The 21,920-nt window shown below is 33.6% G+C and overlaps 1 protein-coding gene across 1 annotated transcript in view; it reads right to left on the bottom strand.

The window, feature by feature from the left end:
- The window catches only part of LOC134845114 (uncharacterized), a 160,037-nt gene that overhangs the window by 119,825 nt on the left and 18,292 nt on the right, over positions 1-21,920 (bottom strand). Inside the window, exons 2-3 of the mRNA XM_063862013.1 lie at positions 14,360-14,491; positions 7,899-8,030 (exon numbers count right to left, since the gene is read on the bottom strand). Coding sequence (XP_063718083.1) covers positions 7,899-8,030; positions 14,360-14,491 — 264 coding nt within the window. The remainder of the gene's footprint in view (positions 1-7,898; positions 8,031-14,359; positions 14,492-21,920) is intronic.

Raw genomic sequence — 21,920 nt, 5'->3', positions numbered from 1 at the left:
TTGCTGTTCTTCATGGGTGTAAGGGTTTTCTACATATGAAATCCGGGTTGTTGTCTTTCGATTTATTAGAAGTGTGCTCAGATTATCAGTTGTTTGTTGATTCGGAATTCGTCTTTGTTTTGAATTGAAAGATGGGGGTTTGGGTTAGAAATACGATTAGCAATTTTGAATTTGATATTGTTGACTTTTATTTCTATGAATACAATTGTTCTTGGTATTGTACTTCAAAAGGAATAGTAGCATGATGATGTATGATGGTTAATGAAAACCCAACTAATACTTGTTTTAAACATGCAAAAACTGTTAAGGTTAGAGGTACTATCAAAATTAGGAAAAAATGTTCAGAAATCGTATTACTTCAAAGAAAAATTAGTTGTTTTAAGGTTAAATTTCAGCTAAGTTTAGCTAAGTTAAGGTTAGGTTTTGAGGTAAGTTAGTCGAGATTTCTGGAATTAAAAAGAATAGTTGAAAAACAATGTAGAAATTTGAAGCTTGCTATCATAAAACTTATGAATGAAAAAAATAAGAAAGATTTAGAATAGTTTTTAAAATGAAATGGAGTTTCTGAAAAGTCGAAACAATTTGTATCAATGTGATCACCCTGAAAATGATTTCATTCATTAGAGAGTCCTTTGGAATTCAAACTTTCTCTGAGTCAAAGTTTTGTTTGTTTATTGGATTTCAATGAGGGGTTCGAAACAGATAGCTCTTGGTGAATGACAGTCAGGATGTTTTGGTAAACATTTGTTACTTCTTGTTTTCATTTTATTAGTTAAACAGGGGTTTTGGTGAGACTTCTTGGCTCCAGGCAAAAATGTTCTGATAAAAATTTTTTGTGCCATTTTAGCTATTTTTTTTCGAAATTCAAAGTATTGTAATATTATTTTTTGCAGTCTTGTTGATTTCGCTGAGGCTCCTCCGGAGGATTTTGAAGAAGGGTAGATTTTCCTGACAAAGTGTATTATTTTAATTATTTTTGCTTGCTTACGGTTTTTTCTTTCATCAAGGGATTTAGTCTTTGGGTGTTGAATTTTTTTTCAGGTTTGTCAGGTTATAAATAGGCTTTGTTTTAGTTTTATTGGTTTTTTCGCGAACTCTTCAAATTTATTTCCGGGGATGTTTTAATGATATGTAGTCCAGTGAATGAGTTTGTTGTGTTAGTTTTCTAAGAGCGTAATTATTTGGATGGCGAGGAAAGAGATTAGTTCTAATTAAAATTATTTTTTATTTTGATCAATAAGTTCTTATGCCACATGATTTGGTTTGTCAAAAATTTGTTAACACTTTTATGGAGTTTATTCCTCTACAAATTGAGAAAATTGGAATGAAAACAGCATTTTTATTTTTTAAATCTGAAGCTGAAGTGAAGCAGTTGTTGATTTCTGATTGAAAGTTTTTCATTTAGCTTTTTTGGTATATTTTGTTATGCTTTTTATTTCTACTTATAGTCCATTCGGCGAGAGTACCAAAAATTAAATTTTAAACTTTTGGTGATAAAACTGAAACTCAATGTGTGTATGAGGTAGCAAATTTTCAAATGCTTATTCTTTTGATTGTTTGCAATATCCTTTTGTATTTTTGGACGCATTTCCTGTAAAGTTATTGATTCATGAGATTTTTGGTTAAAAACTATTTTTGTATGTTGATAAACTAAAGTTTGTGGTTAACTTTGAAAAACATGCTAGTGAGAATAAGTAATTATCTGTTGAACATCCGGTGTAATTTTTGTCAAATACATCTTACAGATTTTTGCAATGAACGTTTCGGGCGTTCCACAGGTCTATGCAGCATGTAATGTTCTTTGTTGTGTTTGGTTTTGTTTAAATGGCATAGGGATAAAAATTAGTTTTTATAAAATCAGCGCAATACTCTGTTACAAGAGTTTCGGGTTATCGAAACTTAGTTATCCAGTGTTCGTCAAGTGTTTTCTATGCATAATAAGCTTTACAAAGGATTACTGGACTTACAGCTGCATTACGTGTTAAGGTATCGACAATTTCTACGATATTTGAATTGCCTTCGGAGGCTGATTACAAAATAGTCTCTATCTTTTAAATTTTTTGTTTTTCTTTGTTTTCGACGTGGAAAGGTTTGTTCATGTGAGACATCCTTGCAAATACTTTATATCTAATTGTTGCATTCGGTAAGTGAAAATTTCGTATAAAAATAACTTATGTTTTTTTGTACCAATATATCTTTTTATGCTTGAGAAGTGGATGTTGCGAGTTCCTATTGAAAATAAACTCAATGGTAAAGCAGAGTATTTTTGTATCAAGATGAAGATTTTGTTTTTTTGTATTGGAGGTTTTTGGTTTCATTAAAGAAGTTCCGAATCAAAAGTTTCGAAAAGTTTTCTGTTAATCGTTTCCAATTGGACTTTTTTTCTGTTGGTGAAACTGAAATTCACTTTTGAGCTGCTGCGTCGATTTGTGGTTTACATTCAAGCTGTACGTCTAGGAATCCAGTTTTTGTGGAGAAGTGTGTTTATATGTTTTTGGCCTATATTCAATGTGAGATTTGCTGTTACGACATTTAAATAGTCTTCATCAGATTATTCAGGGTCTGTTCCTCTGAAAACCATGAGGGGTTTACTTGATGTTTTTGATATAGCACCCTTATGGTTAAGATTCATTGTCCTTTCTGGTTATTCTGTTGAATTTGATATTTAGGTACAATCTGTTAGCTGGTGCCTACTGATTTCTTGTTGTTGTAAATAATATTGTTTTGTTATTTAGTTTTTCATTATTTCAAAGTGGTAACTGTGAGCAGTCAGGAGTTTTAATTTGTTATTTTTGGTGAGAAGCATGGGATTTGGTTTAACTGGGTATTTTCTTAAATGATTTTATTTTCTCTGATCTTCAAGAATGTTCTAATAAATCGGGTTGTTCCTCGTTCTTCCAATGATTTTGGATGTGCACAAAGTGTTAATTGTTGATTTTGACGGAAATAATTTTCATCTTTTAAGAAAAGGTTTGGATTTTTTTTGTCCATTATGTTTACTTTGTTAAAAAAATGGGTTTTAATCAGATTGGCATTACTGGTGTAAGAATTCGAGCAAGAATTCGAATTGATGAGTTCGAATTGATTTTATTTGTTCTGTCTTGATTTTATTTGTTCTGTAACTGTTATGATGATACAATTACTTTTAAAAAGTCTCTATGAGCTGAGAATGTTTTGATTCTTGAGCTTGACAATGCGTTTGGCATATCATTAAAAAGTATCATGATACCATTCAGGTTCCCGAACATTCTATGGTTGATCTGCTTAAAATGTTTCATCAGCACAGTTTGTGCGAAATTATTTTCAAGAAAGTTCTACTAGATGTATTTTATGTTCAATTTAGGCGAGTATGAACCATATTAAATTTCTTTGGAGGTCAAGTTTTACTACAGCGAATTTCGTGGTGTCGGATTTGCATATCGTATGGTTTGTAGTTGTGATGCATATAACGCTTCGTCTGAGTCTGAAAAGGAGACGTAACTATAAAATATTGCAAAAACATCATTTGTGAAGATGGTGTTTTGGAAAAAACATAAACAAAGTAAAAAAAAATTGGATGTTTGTCGTGTCAAGTTTGGTTGGGTAGAGAGTAGATCGTTTCTATTGAACTACTTGTACCATTCTGAAACGAGTGACGTTTTCTGCTTTTTAGTCTTTTTAATCTTACTGAAAAGGGGATCGAAGTGAGATCGAGATTTGGATAATAGTAAATCAATCCTCAGGATTGAAGTGTAATTAGAACTTGAGCAGATCATTAGATAACATTTTAGAGCGTTCTAATTTTAAGGACTGTTTTAAGCTTGGGTCAAACAAGAGGCAGGGATCAAAGAAAGAATGGGTAATCGAAGTTCTCACTGTTTAGCTCAATTTGATTGGTGAGTTTCAAAAAAAATTGTCAGTTAGTCCTGAGTTGTTTGAAGGGTTAAAAATTTAGTCAACACAATGGGTCGTTAGGCACTTAGTTAGAGGGATGAATGGATTTGAAAAATTTTAAAACAAAAAGATTCAAGGAAAGCTTGAAAAACTTTGTTTTGAAAAGGAAATTAAACTTTAGATTGAAAAACTAAGGAAAGGTCTTGATGATCTTACTATTGGAACGAATAAAAAGTCATAAGAACTGGAAGATCCATGGAGAGCCCCTGATGATCTTGTTATTTGGATTAAAAATTTTTTTGAAATACAACGTTAAAATTAAAGAAATTTTATAGGAAAAGGATATTCAAAAACCTGGCTTGACTTAATGTAGATGAAAGAATCAGAAGACAAAAAATCAATGAACGCTGATATATAATGACAATAGTTTAAATTTTTTTTTAAAATTAGTTTTCTGTTTGTTTTGTAATTATTTTATAAAACTGAATTCATCTTTGTAAGAAAAATGTATTGCAGACGTAAAGTTTTCAGCCAATGAATTTTAATGGGCGTCTGTTTGATTTTGTTGTTTATGCTTTCGTTATTTACAAAGTTTTTTACTCGATTTCATAAGGCTTTTTGTTCTTAAAATTACGACTCAATTTGACGCAGTTAAATATAATTTTACTGGAAAAATAAATTTTTGGTCTGAAATCGTCGTTTCTGCTTATTTTTGCGGTGCTCAATTTGCGAGGTTTGTTTTTGTTAATATGTGACAAAGTTTCATCTTGAGTATTGACTTTACTAGGCTTTTTGAGACGTGGAAATCAGCTAATTTTTATCTTTTTCGCTTAATTTGTATAATGCTTGATAAAACTATTTTTTTTGGAGGTCTGCTCGAGACTCGTTGTTCGCGCCAGATGAGTTTAGACAGGGTATGGCCTTCTAAAGCCTAATCTTGATAAGGTGCACCGTCTCTTCGTCACGGTATCTATTTCCGGCCGGATAGGTTCGTGCAACCCCTTAGTCTATTGCAAATCCTATCCGTACTCTTGTATTTCCTAATTTCCATAGATCTAGAGATAAACTGGTTTATTGCCAAATTAGAGGAGATAAAAAAGCAACTGATTTCAATTTTTGATTTTAATTCTCTGAACCATTAGGTTTTCAGGTTTAGAAATAACGAAAGAAACATAGTCATGGACCATGATTGGTTAGTAATCAATTTTGTACTGGGAAACAAAATTTAAATTAAATAACGTGTTTCAAATTGGTTTCAGTTCATTTGAAGTAGACTGTTTGATGAAGCAGCTTTCGCCTAAAAATTTTGACTCTCTTCTCCTTGTTCGATGTTTTCTGTATAGTCAAAGCCGATGCTCGAGCTTTCAGAGTCGGACTCGGTCACTGTCCACTCTCTTCTGGCTTCATGAGTTCTGATTATATGTAAGGAGCCTTGAGCGTGAATTTTGCATTTCAAACTGCATAATTCGCAGAAGCAATAGTTGACTGATTCCTCATGCTTGATGAGGTCACAATCCTTCTTTCAGTGCTACAACGTTTGCGTTTTCAGTCGTTTGTTGTCATATGCAGTATTTAAAAAGATGCATTTTAACGCCAAGCGCGTTTTAAAACTTTCGTTGCTTTTTGGGCATGTTCTATTATTGTTTAAGTTTTCAATTTTTTTGAGACCTAACCAGAAGTTGATCAATTATAGATTAAGTTTGCGTCATGAAAATTACTAAAGTTTAATCTAATCAACTTGATATTGACTATGGATTTAAAAAGTTACTTGTTTTACTTTGACTTTGAACGTTTACGCTGACAAATGAACCCTTTTACATCAAACACTTTGATCGTCAATCAAATTCGAGTTTTTTGGAAATTGTCGAACTTTCGAGTTTTGAAATTATAGAAACTTCTTAGAAAAACGAGGCAACTAACTTTCTAGGAGCGAAGTTTGTTGTCAAACTTTTTGTGTCCGTTTTGTTTTTTAGTTTTGACTTTTAGTAAGCCTTCAAACAAAAACAGGAGGTTCAAGTTGTCGGCTCTGAGTGTTAGTTTTTAAACTTTTGATGTTAAAAAATAAAGTATTTAGAAACCTGTTCTTTTTATTTCACTGCTGATTAATGTGAACAGATTTCGTTTGAAACAAGCGGTTAATTTGATGTTAATTTCTTCTTTAACTGTTTTGACGGCCAGCTTTTTCTTAGCCAAACTGAATTTAACCAATATTTTGTTCAATTGGAGTTGTTTATTTGAAAATGAAAAGAAAAATTGAAAAAAAGGTATTTTCAGACGGTGGTTTCTTTTATGATTGAGAGACCAAATGATGAAAAACAATTCCAGCTAATCAGAACAGCGTATTCAAAAATTTTGCAAGAAACGCGGAAACATAAAACTGAGGTTTATTAATCCAAACCTTTAAAACAAAAAATTGGCCGATTGCAAAATAACAGAAACATAAAATGTCAGTTCTCAAACGCACTCGAAAAATTTACACAAATAAATGTACAAAAAAAATTGTAAAAAAAATAATTTTCCCCATTTCTGCACGAATTGAACCAAAACCTTGGCTGTACTGCTGAATCTCATGTTTTTTGCTTATTTTGACTTCTGTTTTGCGCAAAAAAACTAGCAAATAGGAACGTCTAACGAGTCTTATTGGTTAGAAAATATATCTCGTTCGGTCCTTCCATCAAACTGAACAGGTTTAAATGCACCCATGCAGATTATTCGGACTTTGAAATGGGACAGTATATTTTAATTGAAAGAGGATATAGTTTCTTAACACAGAAAAATTGTTAAATTTTTTTTAAATAGCTGAAAGTCCAAGGAGCCGTAAAAAATGTTAGAATGAAAGCGTGAATATTTTTTGTCAGTTGAAGTTTCATCATCTTCAGAAAAAGTAGCAGGGTATTTAGAGTATAAGTAACTCATTCTAGCTCAACTTAGAACTTTTTATTCTTCTCTTTACAAAAGTTTTGTCTTATTACAAAACATGGGCGACTCAAGCAGCAAAGCAGCCAGCGAAGACAGACAATATAACATTTCACATGCAGCAATGCCTTAGCGCTTGGAACTGTTCAACCAATCAAATCAAAAAATACTTTAACTTTCGGAAAATTGACATTCTTGATAATTTCCGCAACCTGCCCTTTCGGAACGTTGATGACAAAATATTTATAAAACATGTCATTGTTCTTTTACTGATTGATTCTTGCATATTGTAATCAAACGCAGAGTAAGGAAACTGAAAATGTTTTTTTTTTCTTTTGTCCTTGGTTAGATTTACCCAGTCAGGTTCCTGCATCAGCTTGCAATATTTTTGCTGATATTTGAGTTGTAAGTTGATACATAATGAAGTTGAATGGACCAAATAACATCTTTTTTCATCAATTATGTTTTTTTTTCAAACAAACGGTAAAGTTTTGCTTGGATCACAAAACCAGAAAGTTGCATCCCGGAAAAAAAACTACCCTTACAACTATTCAAACGAAGGAAATTCTATGAACCAATCAAGTGCAGTCAATATTTTGTTGCCTACGGCATATATTTTGTTGCCTACCCCGCTGAATAACAAAGCTTGGGCAGAATAGGTAAAAGACATTAATAAAAACCTCATTATGCAGGGAGACCCAATGGTAAGCAGAAATTGAAGCTAGCTATATCTGAGTTTCCGACTTTGTGAGACCATCAAAATGATCACGTTGGGCTGATGTGTGTTTTTTTCTCACGCGAGTTTAGGAAACAAAAAATTGTCAGAATTCTTTGGTGATCTATCAAATTAGGCCTTTTGATCAATTATTTGAGCTGCTACAAAAACTTTGAATATCTTACAAATAAAGATTTGCTGTTCAATACTTTAATTGACCTGAAAATGGGGTGATGCGTAGTTCACACGTTCCTTTTTTGTGTGCATGCTTAGCAGAGGTTCTGGAACTAAAACTAACTTTTGTAGGTTGTAAAGAATTTCACAAATTTACAAGGCTTTCAGAGGATTGAGATGAACGTAAGCAGACCAGGCTAGGACAGCTGCCAAAACTAACCGTAATTGCTCCACCAGTTTTTTGAGCTCGCGGACCTCATCCTCAAGTTTTTTGTCATTGTCTCCGTTATCCCTGAGTTCGTCCTCCAGATGCTGTATCTTTTCCTCATTGCGCTTAATTGTTTGTAAGAGCCTAAAAACATTCTGTTTTACCCGTTGGATGTTTTGGAAAAAATCCTTTTTAGTTACAGTTTTGTTCTTCAGTTTTTCACATGAATCCAAAGCTAAAAAATACACGCGCTGACCTCCTTCAGAGAAAACTGCTTGTCGTGCAATTTTATATTTCGAGCCTTTGAAAAAAGCTCGTCTTACTGCTTAAAAAATTTGAAAATGTCTCATACAGTTTTCAGTGCAGTACAGATTAATCGGTAAGCAATTAGCAACTCAAGGCAGCCACTGGATAAGAAAACTTTAAAAAGTCCTTTCAACGTCATAAATACAAAAAAAATCAACGGAAGAAAATAAACAGGTTTTGGAGAAATGGTTTGTTCTAATTATCACCCCATACATTGCGAACTTGTGCTACTTTGTTTTTTCTCTGAATCTTGCTAACTCCAATCCGTCTATGGATCAACATTTGATCAAGTACATCAATCAAACAGATTTTTTTTTTAATAGGGGAAGGTAAAAAATAAATAACAAGAGCCGCAGAAAGCCAGATCCGGAGAAATACAAACTCAGAATACAGTTTTTATGATTTACTGTTCTAAAACAATTTCTAGAAGTTCTAAAATAAATTCCGAACAAAGTAGCACATATTCTGAAAAAAGTTTTTATAATTGAAATGTTTCGAAACTGAAACTTGATTTAAAAATTAAAATTGCAAAATTTCTTGTTTTATTTATCCATTCTCCCAATTAATTTCCAACCGCAATGACTGTTCTGGTGCTGAGTAAAACCCATTGCACAAGTTAGATTTTGGCAGGCGGATATATTTGGTATATGAAATTATATGTAGTGTTGCCTTTTTTTGTTTGGCCAGATGATAAGAGTTTTTTTCATCCCTGAAAAAGCTTGACAAGAGAAACCGTTAGAGCAATTTTGTTGCATCCATCTTTTTTCGAGAAAAAATTTATATAGTTTTGTATTCAAGTAAGAAAGTAGTTTCCAGTAAAGACTTAATCATCACTTAACATTGACTTTTTTAAATCCTTCAGAAATGATGTCTTTTTTTTAATATTTGGAACTTATTGTGTATATTGTTGGCCTTGCATTATTCTAAAAAGTTCTCTAATGTAATGTTATGGTCTTTATTTTCAAATTTTTTCTCCTACGCATATTGTAGTGCATTTAGTTATGAGGAGAGTTCGTATAGTTTCCGGTTTGCCTGTTCTGTATCTATTTTTTTGTTGTTCCAACTTTCGAAGAAAACGGAGTATTTATGCTTGGTGTGATTTTTTTATTCATTCATCTTTCGGCGATCGAAATGAAAGTTTTTAACAAAAACCTTTTATATCCCGTTGAAAGCATCGACTCGCTAAACTCAAATGCATAAAGATATTTTACCTCCAATCGTTTTTTGCTAAATTCTGGGATTTTGAAAATTGCCAATTTGGCCACGCTCTGGACTAGTTTATGTGCGATTCGAACATTTTGTTCATAGTGTTGAAAGTGTAACGTGAAGTATTTATGCCTGTCAAATTATCGCGCTCAATAAAATCGTTCCAATTGAATTGAGGCAACAGCTAATTGATCGTATTAAATTCGTACGACTCAAATTGTCACACTTGATCTTTGATATTAGCCAAAATTTATATTTTTTCAGCATTTTTCCCCAAAAAACTAATGGATATGTTTTAAGTGGCATAGTTGGATCATTCAGAGCTTTGCCCTAATATACGAGCAGTCTTGTTTTTTGATTATGCCAGCAATGATTTGAACTAACATAAGAAAAAAGCATTCCGATCAGTTCTTTTGTCTAAAGTAATCTCGCAATTTACAATGCAACCAAATGTTTACTGAGCAGTTTCTATTCAGAGCTGAGTCACCCACATAACATGAGGTTAAGTTCTACACTCTTCTGCAAAAGAATTATGGATAGAATTATTGATTTTTTCTGTTAGTAAACGCTTTCTAAAATATAAAGAAAAGATTTAAGAAAAATACGGAAGTTTTTATGCTAGTTTTTTCAATTGTTTCACCTTCAGATTAATAAATTCAATTATGATATAAAAATGATATCATTTTATTTGAACTATTTAGCAAAATTATATTTTGATAGGCCCATCGCTATTTCATTTTGACAAATAAGATGAGAAAATGACGAAAAAAGGGAAAGCGTGAAATGTTTTGAATGAAGTTCCTTTAGTTTCAAAAACCTCTTATTTTGGATCCAAGAATAACTCATGCGAAAAACCAGGATGAAGTATAAGATGAAAGTCTTCATGCAAACTATCAAGAGATTAGAAACTCCACAAAAGCGATAAATTGAAAAATCATTTACAGAGTATTGTGTAGTTTGTGTTAATCATGGCAACTTTGCAAGAACAGTTTTACATTTTTTTTTCAAAAAGTGTCTAGCAATTTCTAAGTTTCTCGCTTTTTAAAATATTTTCAGCAATGAAAAAAATAAGTATACCTAAAAAAAGCTAAGATATTAGAAAATTTTTTTTGTTATTTATTGAGTGTGTTAAATTAACAAAGGAAATGAACTGAACTTATAAAGATTTTAAAAGTCAAACCGCGAAAAAGTAATTTTCAGCATGAACAGCTTCCTGAAAAAAGAACAAAAATCATCACGACCTGCGTAAGAGTCTAACTTACTTTCATCGACTTATGCATGTTAACTTTGGAGAAAAAAATGAAGCAAGAACATCAATTAATTTCGAATAAAAAACGTGCGCAGAGAAACGTGGACAAAAACTTGTTTTTTTTTATAAAAGCTCCAAAAGCTTGTCTTCTTATCATTAATCTAACATGTTAAAAAATATAAATCTAAGCTATCGTAATATATCAAGTTTTGCCCGACTGAATACATTGAAATTTTTTTACTATTTTATTGCATTGGCAATTTATGCGTCAAAAATCTAAGACTTGGTTAAACTTGGTTTTTCCTATCAAAAAAGCATGGGAAAAGCATTCTCTATTTTAACACAAAGTGTGAACAACTATTTACTGGTAGGCTGTATGTCCAAGCCACATCATTGTTCTTGAAAATATTTTCTTTACCTGTCTGATCGACCCCAATTTATACCCGGTACGCAAGCTTTTTAAAAAAGTTTAAAATTAAAATGCACTTCGATGACAACCACTCTCAAATAAACAAGGATCATTTTTTGATATCGTAAAATCTTTTTCACTAATTTGATTCAGAATTATAGTCGCACCCGGCCCATTGCTTAGAAATTGCAGAAACCGACGTATCTCTTCTTCGGCACTCATAGCTAATAATCTCATAAAAGACGATAAACGACGATAAAGTCAATCATCAAAAATCACTGAACTGACTTCACAAATCCGAGCTTTTTTCAATGCCTATGTTCTTCCACCGCAACTCAACATTTAGGAAACTTTTAGCATGACCCTAATCAAAATTTCGACTCAATAACCGATGCAGAAAGCTTAGATCACCTATACTCTTTTTGATGCTCAACACAGATACAAATCTGGAACAAAACTTTGATACAATTTTTTTACTCAATGCAATGACAGACAAAAAAATGTTTACAAATATTCGTCAGCATTCGCAAACAGATCAATTCAGCTGCAAAAACAATTGATTGCTTCTATGTTTGATTCCTTAGCACTAACTGAAGAAACACTTAGTTCCAAGGACCCATTTCTTAACCTTTTAAAGAATTTTCACCTTTCGAAGCTAGCAACCACCAAATTGCATTTTGAGACCATTACATTTAGATGCTCATAGAAAATTCACAGGACCCTATAGCATTCAAAAAATCTTCGCATCAATGAAAACTGAAAATCAAACCAAATCTAAAATAAATTGAGGCGGAAAAATGCAACAATTATTATGTATCAGTTCAACATTCCTTGGTCCACAATATGAAATTTTTTGTTGCACTACTATCATCATTTCATCCAGGTTGCCTGCTTATTATTAGGAGCAAGCCAGTCTCGCTTTCCATAGATGAGTTCAAAAACTCCGTACCATTTCACTTTTGAATTTTGCCGCCACTCAAATCTCACAGCTCAAGGGATCATTTCACAATTCACCTTCAAGCAGTGAAAACCAATCCTCTCGAATCATTGAATTATTGCCATATTGTCCTGCATAATTTTATGCTTACCCTTGTTGCCCCAATTCCAGAAAAAATTACAATGTAGCTTATACCCATAAATGATAAAATTCAAGAGCTCAATATTTCTTTTCAAACAATTTTAGACTACTTACAAAGACCGCTGTTTTTACTTTCATCACAATTTTGCAACAAAATCTAAAATTGTTAACTCTTTCTCTAATTTTCGACATGTTTCACTACCGTTCAACAAATAATCATTTTCCGTCAAAAACTCTAATAGTTCTCTTTTTCTCCATCCCAGAAAAGAACTAACTTGAGAGAGAGATGAAATATGAAAGAGTAAGCAAATAATTTTTAGCATGAATAACTTAGAAATCTCAACTTTTTACTCAAAGTAGTACTTTTGTACATTTAGAAACCCGCGGGTTGTAGAAGGCTTACAAGTCGAAAAAAGATTGCTCGTATCAGAGTGAAGCCCCGATAGTTCTGATTGCACTTTAAGGCGTGTGGAGTAAGTTCTTTTTATAAAAATGGATGAAATTTTCAAATAAAAAGAAAAATCAAATCTTTTGAAAATCATCCCCCACATGCCATGATAAATACAAGGGGAAATATTTCGCATATAGCAAAGTACCTATTAGACCAAACAAGACAGCTGCTTTGCAGGGCAAGGTTTGAATGTTACTATTGACCCTTAATCCATATCGAAATTTTGAACAATATAAAAGATCTATTGTAAAAAATAGAGTCATAGGAAATTAATACGACCGTTTAGCTAGCCTCCATTTTTCTGGACCGAAAAGTTTCCGATGGATAATTTTGTTCGTGTTGCGCTTTCGGCATTATGAATAAACTCTTCAAAGCGCATATAACTTAGTCGATTTACTTTGCAAAATTGGAGGTGAGAAATCTTTTTACAATTCACGTCAAAGAGTCAATATCGTCAATGGGGTATAGAAAAATTTGTTGAAAAATATTATTTTGATCGCCAAAAATTGATTGAATAAGAAAAGACAACCCAAGCATAAATATTCCGTTTTCTTCGAAAGTCGAGGGATTAAAAATATGTCTCTATTTACTTGGAACAATTTCTAAGACGGATCAAAACACTGCGCGTACTAGTTATTAGCACGAAATTTTCCGCGCGTTAATTTTCCCATTTTGGTCAGACTGGCAATCTTTAAGTCCCGATACTTTTACGGAAACTGATCGCAGATAAAAATATATATTTTTTAAAATTTGAGCTCAGGCCAACAATATTTTTAAGGTATATAACAGTTTGAGTAAAAATAGTGACTGAATAATTCGAAATTTTTCTGGAGAAAAAACACCCCGAGCACAAATTTTCCGTCATTTTCTTCGAAAGCAGTCGGAACAATAAAATATATTTCACATAACTGTACACTCTTGAATATCTTCAAAACTTTCTAATATTCCACTGGGAAAGGCATGAAACTGCGATTAGCAGCAACCATTCCTGCCATATCAGCTCATGTTTTCAAATAAAAAGTAACAGGACAGTCTTAAATTTTGCTAGAACCAAACACAGAGGGTGATTTTTTAATTTATGATAATATCATCAAAAGTCTATCATTGATATCAGAAAAAGCAGGATCATCCTAGTAGTCGACCTCGCCCAGCACGCTAGAAATAATGGCCCTCAAATAATGGCAATAGCTTAGCTAATTTTAAGCAATTAAGTTTCGGGATAGGCCTCTGGCTGGTTAATAAAAAAAAAAGAACCGAAGGGGTTTTTTTCAATATTTTGCGTATATCTATCTCACGCAAGGACTCACTATGGAATATTTTTTACCCTGTTACTGATAAATGAACCAAACGATTACACTTAATAGCTTCGAATATCTTCCATATACAGCTTGTTGCGTAACAAGACGACTAGAAGTATTTTTAGTACTACAGCAAAAGAACCAGGAACATGTTATGAAAGATGTTGAGATTTCATTCTTATTGATGTTTTAAAAAAATTCTTCAGTAACTATGTGAACCGCAGTTTGATGCAACCGAATTGGTGCGAACTCTTTCTTGGCTGTTTGCTCCTGCATTTTTTTGTAGAAACCTTAGTTTCCAAAATTATACTCTATATAATTGTAAGCTAAAAAGTCTACCCGGCCAAAAATAGTTGGTGTTTGTTTTTGTCAAAAAATACCTCGGACCTAACTCAGATGACAATTCTAAATATATTGAAATAATGTTCGTTTTTGAATGAGAGAAGTAAAGCAAAAAATCGATCAGTGTTTCTCACTTTTCATTTTCCCAAGACTCCGCTTCGGTGCCAGGAAGACCCTGCTGGTTCAGCCATGCCGCTGGCAAGAATCCAACCACATCTTTCACTGTTTCCGGTATCTTTTTGCCACATGAAGGAAACGGACATTTTCTGTAAGCAAAATAACGTCAAGTTAAAAAACAATAGAATTAAAGAAACAATTATTGAGTTATGTATAGATTACTGTACTCATAGAGTAATTTCAGATAAGGTACACCGTCTGCTCGTCACGCTATCTTATTTTCAGCCGGATAGATTCGTGCAACTTCTCAGTCTAATACCAATTTTAATCTTACTCTTATATCTCCTAGTCTCAATAGATCTAGTGTACACCGGTTTGCGCGAGTTAGTTCCAAAATGAGAACAACTGTATTCTAAGTTTAATTCAAATTGTTCTGGTGTTGAAACTACAAGTAGTTTCAACACTTTACAAACAAATAGGTTGTTAGTTTGATGGAGTATGATTGGTTAGTATTTAATATTTTATAGAGATAAAATATCATAATATTAACCAATGAGAAATACTAGTTTAGATCTGGTTCCACCCATCCGGGGTTTAGAGAGTTTTAGTTTTTGTTCTTTGTCATTCATCTGCGATGGATGATGGATGAAGTTCGTTTGTACACGTGAGCATCATTTCTGTTCCGTTCTTGGAGAAGGAAGCTCCAGGAAGCTGGAATCAGGTATATTAGTTGTCATTCGTTTCGGGAGATTGTATCATGATTTCTGATTGATTGTGATGAGTGCTGATTTGCTTAATAGGAACGTTGTTATTCTCAATCTCGTCTGGGAACGGCAGTTAGTTCGACTTTGGATGCAATGCCTGGTGACTTGGATCTGTACGTATACTTGAACATCGAGATGGCCATTGTTCTTTTGCAATGGATTTTTTTTCTGCGATGCCAAGTCGTACTCTAAATCCATTGAATGTAGTGACTGTAGGCAGCATGTCAGGTGGGTTTGCCATTCCGTAGTTGGAGTGTGATTGGGTTGTCAAGTTCCTTGCTGCTCGTCTTTGGGCTGTTTGTAATCTATATACTGCATTATATCATTTACATATACAAATCTTTGTTAATCTTGTTTTTTAGTTATGATCTTTGTATTAATTTTTATCGCAAAAGCGTTATTTTTAGCTCGGTTATTTTTAAGAGCTACTCACACTTGAGTAACTCTCGTCAAAAATAGTGTCGTGGGTGTCACAAAGCGTGGATGTAGCACGGTGGGTGAGGCCGGCTATAGAGCATGCTGCTCAGGACGTCCTCTTCTGGTGGGTAAGGCCAGAAGTGAGGGTATAATTTCGTGCTCTCTTTTTAGAAGGTCCTGTGTTAGTTCAACTTTTCAAGCCATTTTTTATTACGAGTGTTTTCTTTTGTTGTCTTAGTTTTGTCTTTTCCTCAAAAATCAAATTGTTTGTTTTGGGTTTGTTTTCGACTTTTTGGTGTTTTGTTCTTTTGTGTTCGGACTTAAAAGTAGTCTTTAAAAAAATATTTTATCCAGTTCTAAGCTGGTGCTAATCCAGTTTGGGTACCGTGGGTTTTCTTTTCTTAGTCATGCTGTTAGGTTGTGGTTTTTGGTTTTTAGTAAGCTTGCGTTGGTTAGTTTGGATTATTATATAATTCATTTCCAACCGGGTTGAAGGAAAATTTGAAACGTGTTAAATTTGTAAGAGTTGCTATTACTGGAAGCTGAAACTCAAATTCATTATTTTAAACAATTCTTTGTGGGCGAGCAATGCGAACTTGGATAAAATATGTGGGCGAGAGAATATAAAGAAGCGTCTTTTGGAAAAGTTAGTACTGCTTTTTGCAATTTATGAACAATTTTATTAATTTATTTCTCTTAAAATTATAAATTTTACTGCTTGATTTGGGGGGTTGAAACTATTTAGTTATTTTCAATTTATGAATATTTACTGCTTTGGGGAAAAAAATTTATATATTAATTTACTGCTTTGTACGGGATAATTCTATTGGTTCAATTATTGGATAGGTTAATAGAAATTAATGATTTGAAAGAGAGTTTCTGTTTTTTATTTTGCTTTTTGTTTTGTAGATAATTGATGATTGTGCCTATAAAGAAAAAAGAAACCATTCAGTAATGATGGTTAGTGTTGTTTGAATTTATTAGTTAAATATTGAAATCAAATTACCCAATCGTCGGTGAAGAAGCCATGGGGAAAAACATCGTAGATGATATCAGATGAGGTTGGTAGTTTAGCTAACAAACGGATGATGTGTTTAGTTTGCAAAAGTGGCCAAAGCAATTCAAGTGCTTTAATGATGTTACGTTCATCAGTGTGAGGTGATTGTTCATACGGTGTGTTTTGAATTAGGTTGTATAGTTTTTGATTGTTGCGAGTGTTATATATGAATTCTAGGATGGGGACTTCGACGGGCTGAAGAAATCCATGAGGGATAATTAGTGAGTGGGATACGTCTACGTTTGAGAGTTTGCTTAGTGGGCAGAAGATATACATCTGGGTGATGGGGTCATAATTTAGGAGGGTGCCTTGTAGGTTAGTGTCTTTAATACAATAGGTTAAGTTAAGAAAAAACGGTGATGTGTATTTTGAGTTAATGTATTGAAATCTATGGTGAGGTTGTCGTGCTGGGGTATTGTCAGTGTAATGACTTTGAATAAATTTATAATAATGGTACGTATCTGTTTGTTTAGTTCGTAACATGACTTCGTGTGAACAGTGCAAATCAGGTTCTTTGGGTGTGAGGAAAAGAAAGGCTAAAGAAAAAGGTTGAATTTGTTAAAGTATGATTCATAAGCATTAATATTACGTAGTGCTGGAGAGATGACCTCGTCTTCTTTTTTACTTAGGATGTTGAGGGTGAAGGTGTATGAAGTTTTAAAGAAAATTTTTTTGGTTAATCGGTGAATAGTATATGGGTCGTTTTTTAGACAAATGTCTTCATTGGGTCGGATGATATTATGATCGTAATAATCGATGGAGTAATCATTAGCTTTAGGTGCAGTGAATTTGGTTAATGATTCCCTGCATCCTATTTGCGTGAACTGGTTTGGGGTTAGTGCTGTTGTTAGAAGGTAGAGTAGGGTGCTGCATACTTCATTGTTATGAGGGGTGTTATATAGTGGTAATGTTAATGGATTAGTAAAGTGGTAATGAGATGTCCATGAGAGAGTGGGATATAAGACATGTTCGTTTACATAATTTGGTTTTTTCATCATTGGGGTCTGAATGGAAGTATGTATATTGTGGGAAAAAGAGTAGACATATTTGTAGCAGCTCTGTCGTATTAGTGTGAAGTGGATGATTTATAAATGTGGTGGATGTTCCTGGGTTAGATGGGAATGGGGTATTTGGGAATTTTCTTTTAAAGGTTCGGTAAGCGCGGTTGGTACTAGAGGCTGGGGTTGATGGGGAGGTTGGGTTTTGGGAGGGTGTATAAGTGGAAAAGGGGGTTGGGGTTGATGGGTTGGATGATATTAAAGATCGTGAGAGTTGGTGAATAGTTAGTTTTTGAGGGTGTTGCAGTTGTTGTTGTAGTGTTATGAAGTTAACAAGTTCATGTGATATTTGTGTGTGATCTTGGTCGTTGTTATCGGATGATTCGCTGGTTAGAGGGGAATTTATGGGTGTGACGTGTGAAATGGAAGGGAGAGGGGAAAGAGGTTCAGTTTTGACTTGCGAATGGAGAGGTTGAAAGGGATGTTGGAAAATGTAGATCGACTGGGTTCAGAGTTTGCAAATTCGTCGGATGATTCTATATCGGAGTTGTTGAATTGGGAGATAATGTTTTATACAGTTGTGTCGGAATTGTATCTAATTCTATGCTGGGTGAAATGTTGGGATGAGGTGATTGAGGTGGGGGTAAAGCTAAAAGAAGGATGATGTGGAAGTTGTTCTGAAGGTTGGCTCGGTGGGAAATTGATCGATGGAGGGATCCATTTTGACGGCTCATCGTGGGCTAAAAATATGGTTTTTCTGAGAATGAAAATTAGTGGTGTGTGGATGTTCTATAATTCGTTCGTATGTGTCGTCTATGTTGGATTGTTGGGTTAATATGTGTTGGATTGGGTTTTGTGGATAATTAGATCTCGAAGTTATGAGGTCTGAAAGGGAAAAATTTCTAAAAATTCGTGGTACCAATGATAAGGGATGGTTATGTTTAAGGTTTTGTAACTGTGGTGCTTTGGGCGTTGTATTTGTATCGTTTCGTGATTCGTCATACGTGTTTGGTGTTGTTGGTTTTGTATAACTTGGTATTGTATTCTTTTATTTGAGCGTCTAAAAGAATTTTATTGATTGATGTTGAAAATATTTCAAAAACCCTGCAAAAAGTATGCGTGCTACGCTTGCTTGTGTATTTACTTGTGTGTATATTGCGCATGTATTGTAAATTCCTTTTAAGAAAGAGTAAAAAAAATCCAAGAAAATTAAACATTGCGCATAAAATAGTCAATCTTTCTAAGATGTAGTAGGGCCATCCTAGAAAGGCAAGATGTTCGTTTTTCAAATTTACAAAACTAAAAATAATTTTTGGTGATATATCTTTATCTTGTGGTCTGTATTTTTTGCCATTCAAGTAAATGTAGTCTTTTATATCTTTAGAATATCCGCTATAGTCTTGTGCGTATATGTCTGAAAAGCCTGCTGCTTCTGCAAGTTTGCGTAGGTTTTGATCTATGGATTGTCATTGGATTGTGTCCATTTTTGTGGGTAATTCTTGAAATTGTTGTGTTCGAATGTAATGTTGAACATCTGATTTAAAGTATATGCCGATTGATTGTAAATAAATATTGGGATTGCGGGCAAAAGCTCTAATGCTTTCTTCTGAAATTTTTTTGAGTGGTTGCATGAGTGTAGGGTATGGTGTAAGAAGATAGTATTTATGTTTGTCAGGGTTTAATTGTACTACATTGTGGCTATTTTCTGACCCACTTGGGACTATGGTATCCCAAAAATAAGTTTTGCGGGAGAGCGTGTCAACAGAATATACTTTATTTTTGAAGATTGTTTGTATTCTCTTATAGCATCTTTTGTCTTCGAAAACATATAAGGTGATACTTTTTTGGTACAGGTGTAATACCATAATATAATTTCGTCGTAGTCAAGAAAATTTGATCTGTTTCCTGACAATAAAAATCCTGCATAAGGGATTTTTAGTACCGCTAGTGCAAGTGATTGCAAAATTTGTGTGCGTTCAATTTCGCATAATTGATGGAGTGTTTCAAGTTCTGTCAAAGACATTTCTTGAAAGACTCTACTTATTGTGTAATCTAATTTCAAGTCTAAGTGTATGTTTTAGTGGATTGCGCCAAAATGAGTGTTGTTCATGAGTGAATGTTCTTGTAAACGTGTACTGTCTGTATCTTGTAGTTTTAATTTTCCACCGGTTCTTCCTGTATTCTTTTGAAATTTTACCGAGACATATGAGTTCTCGTCAGTGTATCAGCGAGATGTAGCCATTGGATGTATAATTAATTTCCCTGTATTTATGTCGAAATCATCTTCGTATTCGACAAGAATTTCTGAATATTGTAATTTGTAAAGTGGTTTGTTGTATTTACATGCAAGTTCTGTTTCTGGGTATATTTGGAAACGTGTCATTTTATTCTCTATATTATGGGTGTTTCTAAAGTTATAATTACTATGTTTAATTTGGATAGGGTTTATATCTTCAAACGGGATTGATTCAATAATTTTCGATGAAATTTTATCAATCTAGCTTGTATTTTTGCTACTTGAAATGTTGTACATGTGTCTTCGGGGAACCAAACGATTGTTGCTTGTGTGCGCGTAGTAGGATCGCAATATCCTTGGTCGTTTTTCAGGGGAGTCTGATTCCTTGTTAAATTATAGTGTCTCCTTTTAAATCACGTGTTAGTTGTACTTTTTCAAGTTGTATTTTCCAATCGAAAAACACTATTTCTTGTTTCCTTTATTTTTTGTATCTGCTTCACAATTTGAGGGATTGTTTTTTCCAATTTGTGGTATCCAATTTTTATCATGGAGATCCTCTGTTAATCTTCCATCTGCTCCGTGAAAGGGAAATTTTATTATCTAGTCTTATGTGACCTTGGTATTTTTCAAGTTCAGCTTGATGTGCTGAGTGTGTAAAAACTTGAAAATTTAATAGTTTTCTGTTTGTGCCTTTATTTGATGTGATCTTTTGTCTTTTAAGTTCGTATTTGCAATCTTCAGGGCTGAGGTGTAATAGTCTTTCGCCGTTACTTTGGAAGAAAGATTCATGGTCTAATCTGTTTTTATTTCCGTTTGAAACTTGTGAACCATGTACTTTCTATTCGGAAAATGTTGCTGTGAATTTATATCCTACTAGTGTTGTAGCTCTGGCTTTTGAAAAAAGTGTTGCTATTACATTTGTTGTTTCGATTGATTGTGGTTCGGATTCACATTGAGTACTTTGTTTTTGTTCTGCATATTTGTGTAATGTTTTTTGTTCATTTTCTTCACAGACATAGTGTGTGACTAGTAAATCCTGGGGTCCGGTTCGGGGTGAAGGATTGTTGGGATCAGGTTCTAAAAAATTGAAAAAGAAAAGAGTTTGAAAAATTTTTATCTTTCAAATTTACATGTGTACGATAGTCCTGAAAATGGATTATAAAAGGTGATATATCCTATTGTCTTATATGTATATCAATCGTATTTGTAGATTACTTCTGTGGTTATAAACGGGGAAGGTAAAGATTGAGGTGTTAGGAGGTGCTAGGGGTAAGGGATGCTGAACTATATTGTTTAGTTTTACTGTGACTTCGAATTTTAAGGTCAAGTTGTCTTGTCTAAGTAATTGTATATTGTGGTCTTGAAAATCTTTGTGAAAGTCCTGTCGATATTCTAATCTATTTAGTGCCCAGTTGTGTAATCTGTGACTTTCGTGATGTTGTCCAAATAATGGAGCGGGTGCTACGAATGTATTCCAATCTAATCGTAGTTGTATATTGTTTGTTGAATTTTCTCTATATCTGGCTTCGAGATTTATAGGAAAATTTGGGGGGTCAAAAGGGTTTTCTCTGATTTGTTCAGATGTAGGAGTTGAACCTAAATAATATGAGGGAAAGTTCGATGTCTTTTGGTTGCACTGGAGTCTGTGGGGTACTTTGAATTGTACTGCTAGAAAGGTTTATTGGATTTGCTGTAGGTGAGTGAGGTATGCTGAAATGAACTCTGGGGTTTTGTAAATTTTTATTTCGTCAGGGATGGATAATTTGTCTAATGATTTCGAGCGTATTTTGGTTTTGACTTTGGTGTCTTGCTCTATTAAGATCTTGTTGGAGAGGGGGTTATATATTATACACTGGTTCGTAATGTGGTTTGCTTAGAGGTGCGTGGCGAATTACTGGTTCTAGTGGTTCGGACAATCGTTCGTTTCTTTCTTCAAATGTGTATGGATTTTCTTGAAAAGAGATGCGTGTTGATGATTGAGGGTTATTTGTTTGATTATTTGTTGGTGTTGTTGGAGGATCTTGGGACGTTGTTGGTGGGGATTGATGTGGGGGTTGTTGATTAACATTTTTGGAAAAAAAATTTTCAAAAAATTATTTAAGCAGA

This window comes from Symsagittifera roscoffensis, chromosome 1, assembly GCF_963678635.1.
Source record: "Symsagittifera roscoffensis chromosome 1, txSymRosc1.1, whole genome shotgun sequence".
Lineage (NCBI taxonomy): Eukaryota > Metazoa > Xenacoelomorpha > Acoela > Convolutidae > Symsagittifera > Symsagittifera roscoffensis.
Note: the sequence above shows the minus strand (reverse complement) of the source record. Positions and strands in the feature narration are given on the sequence as shown.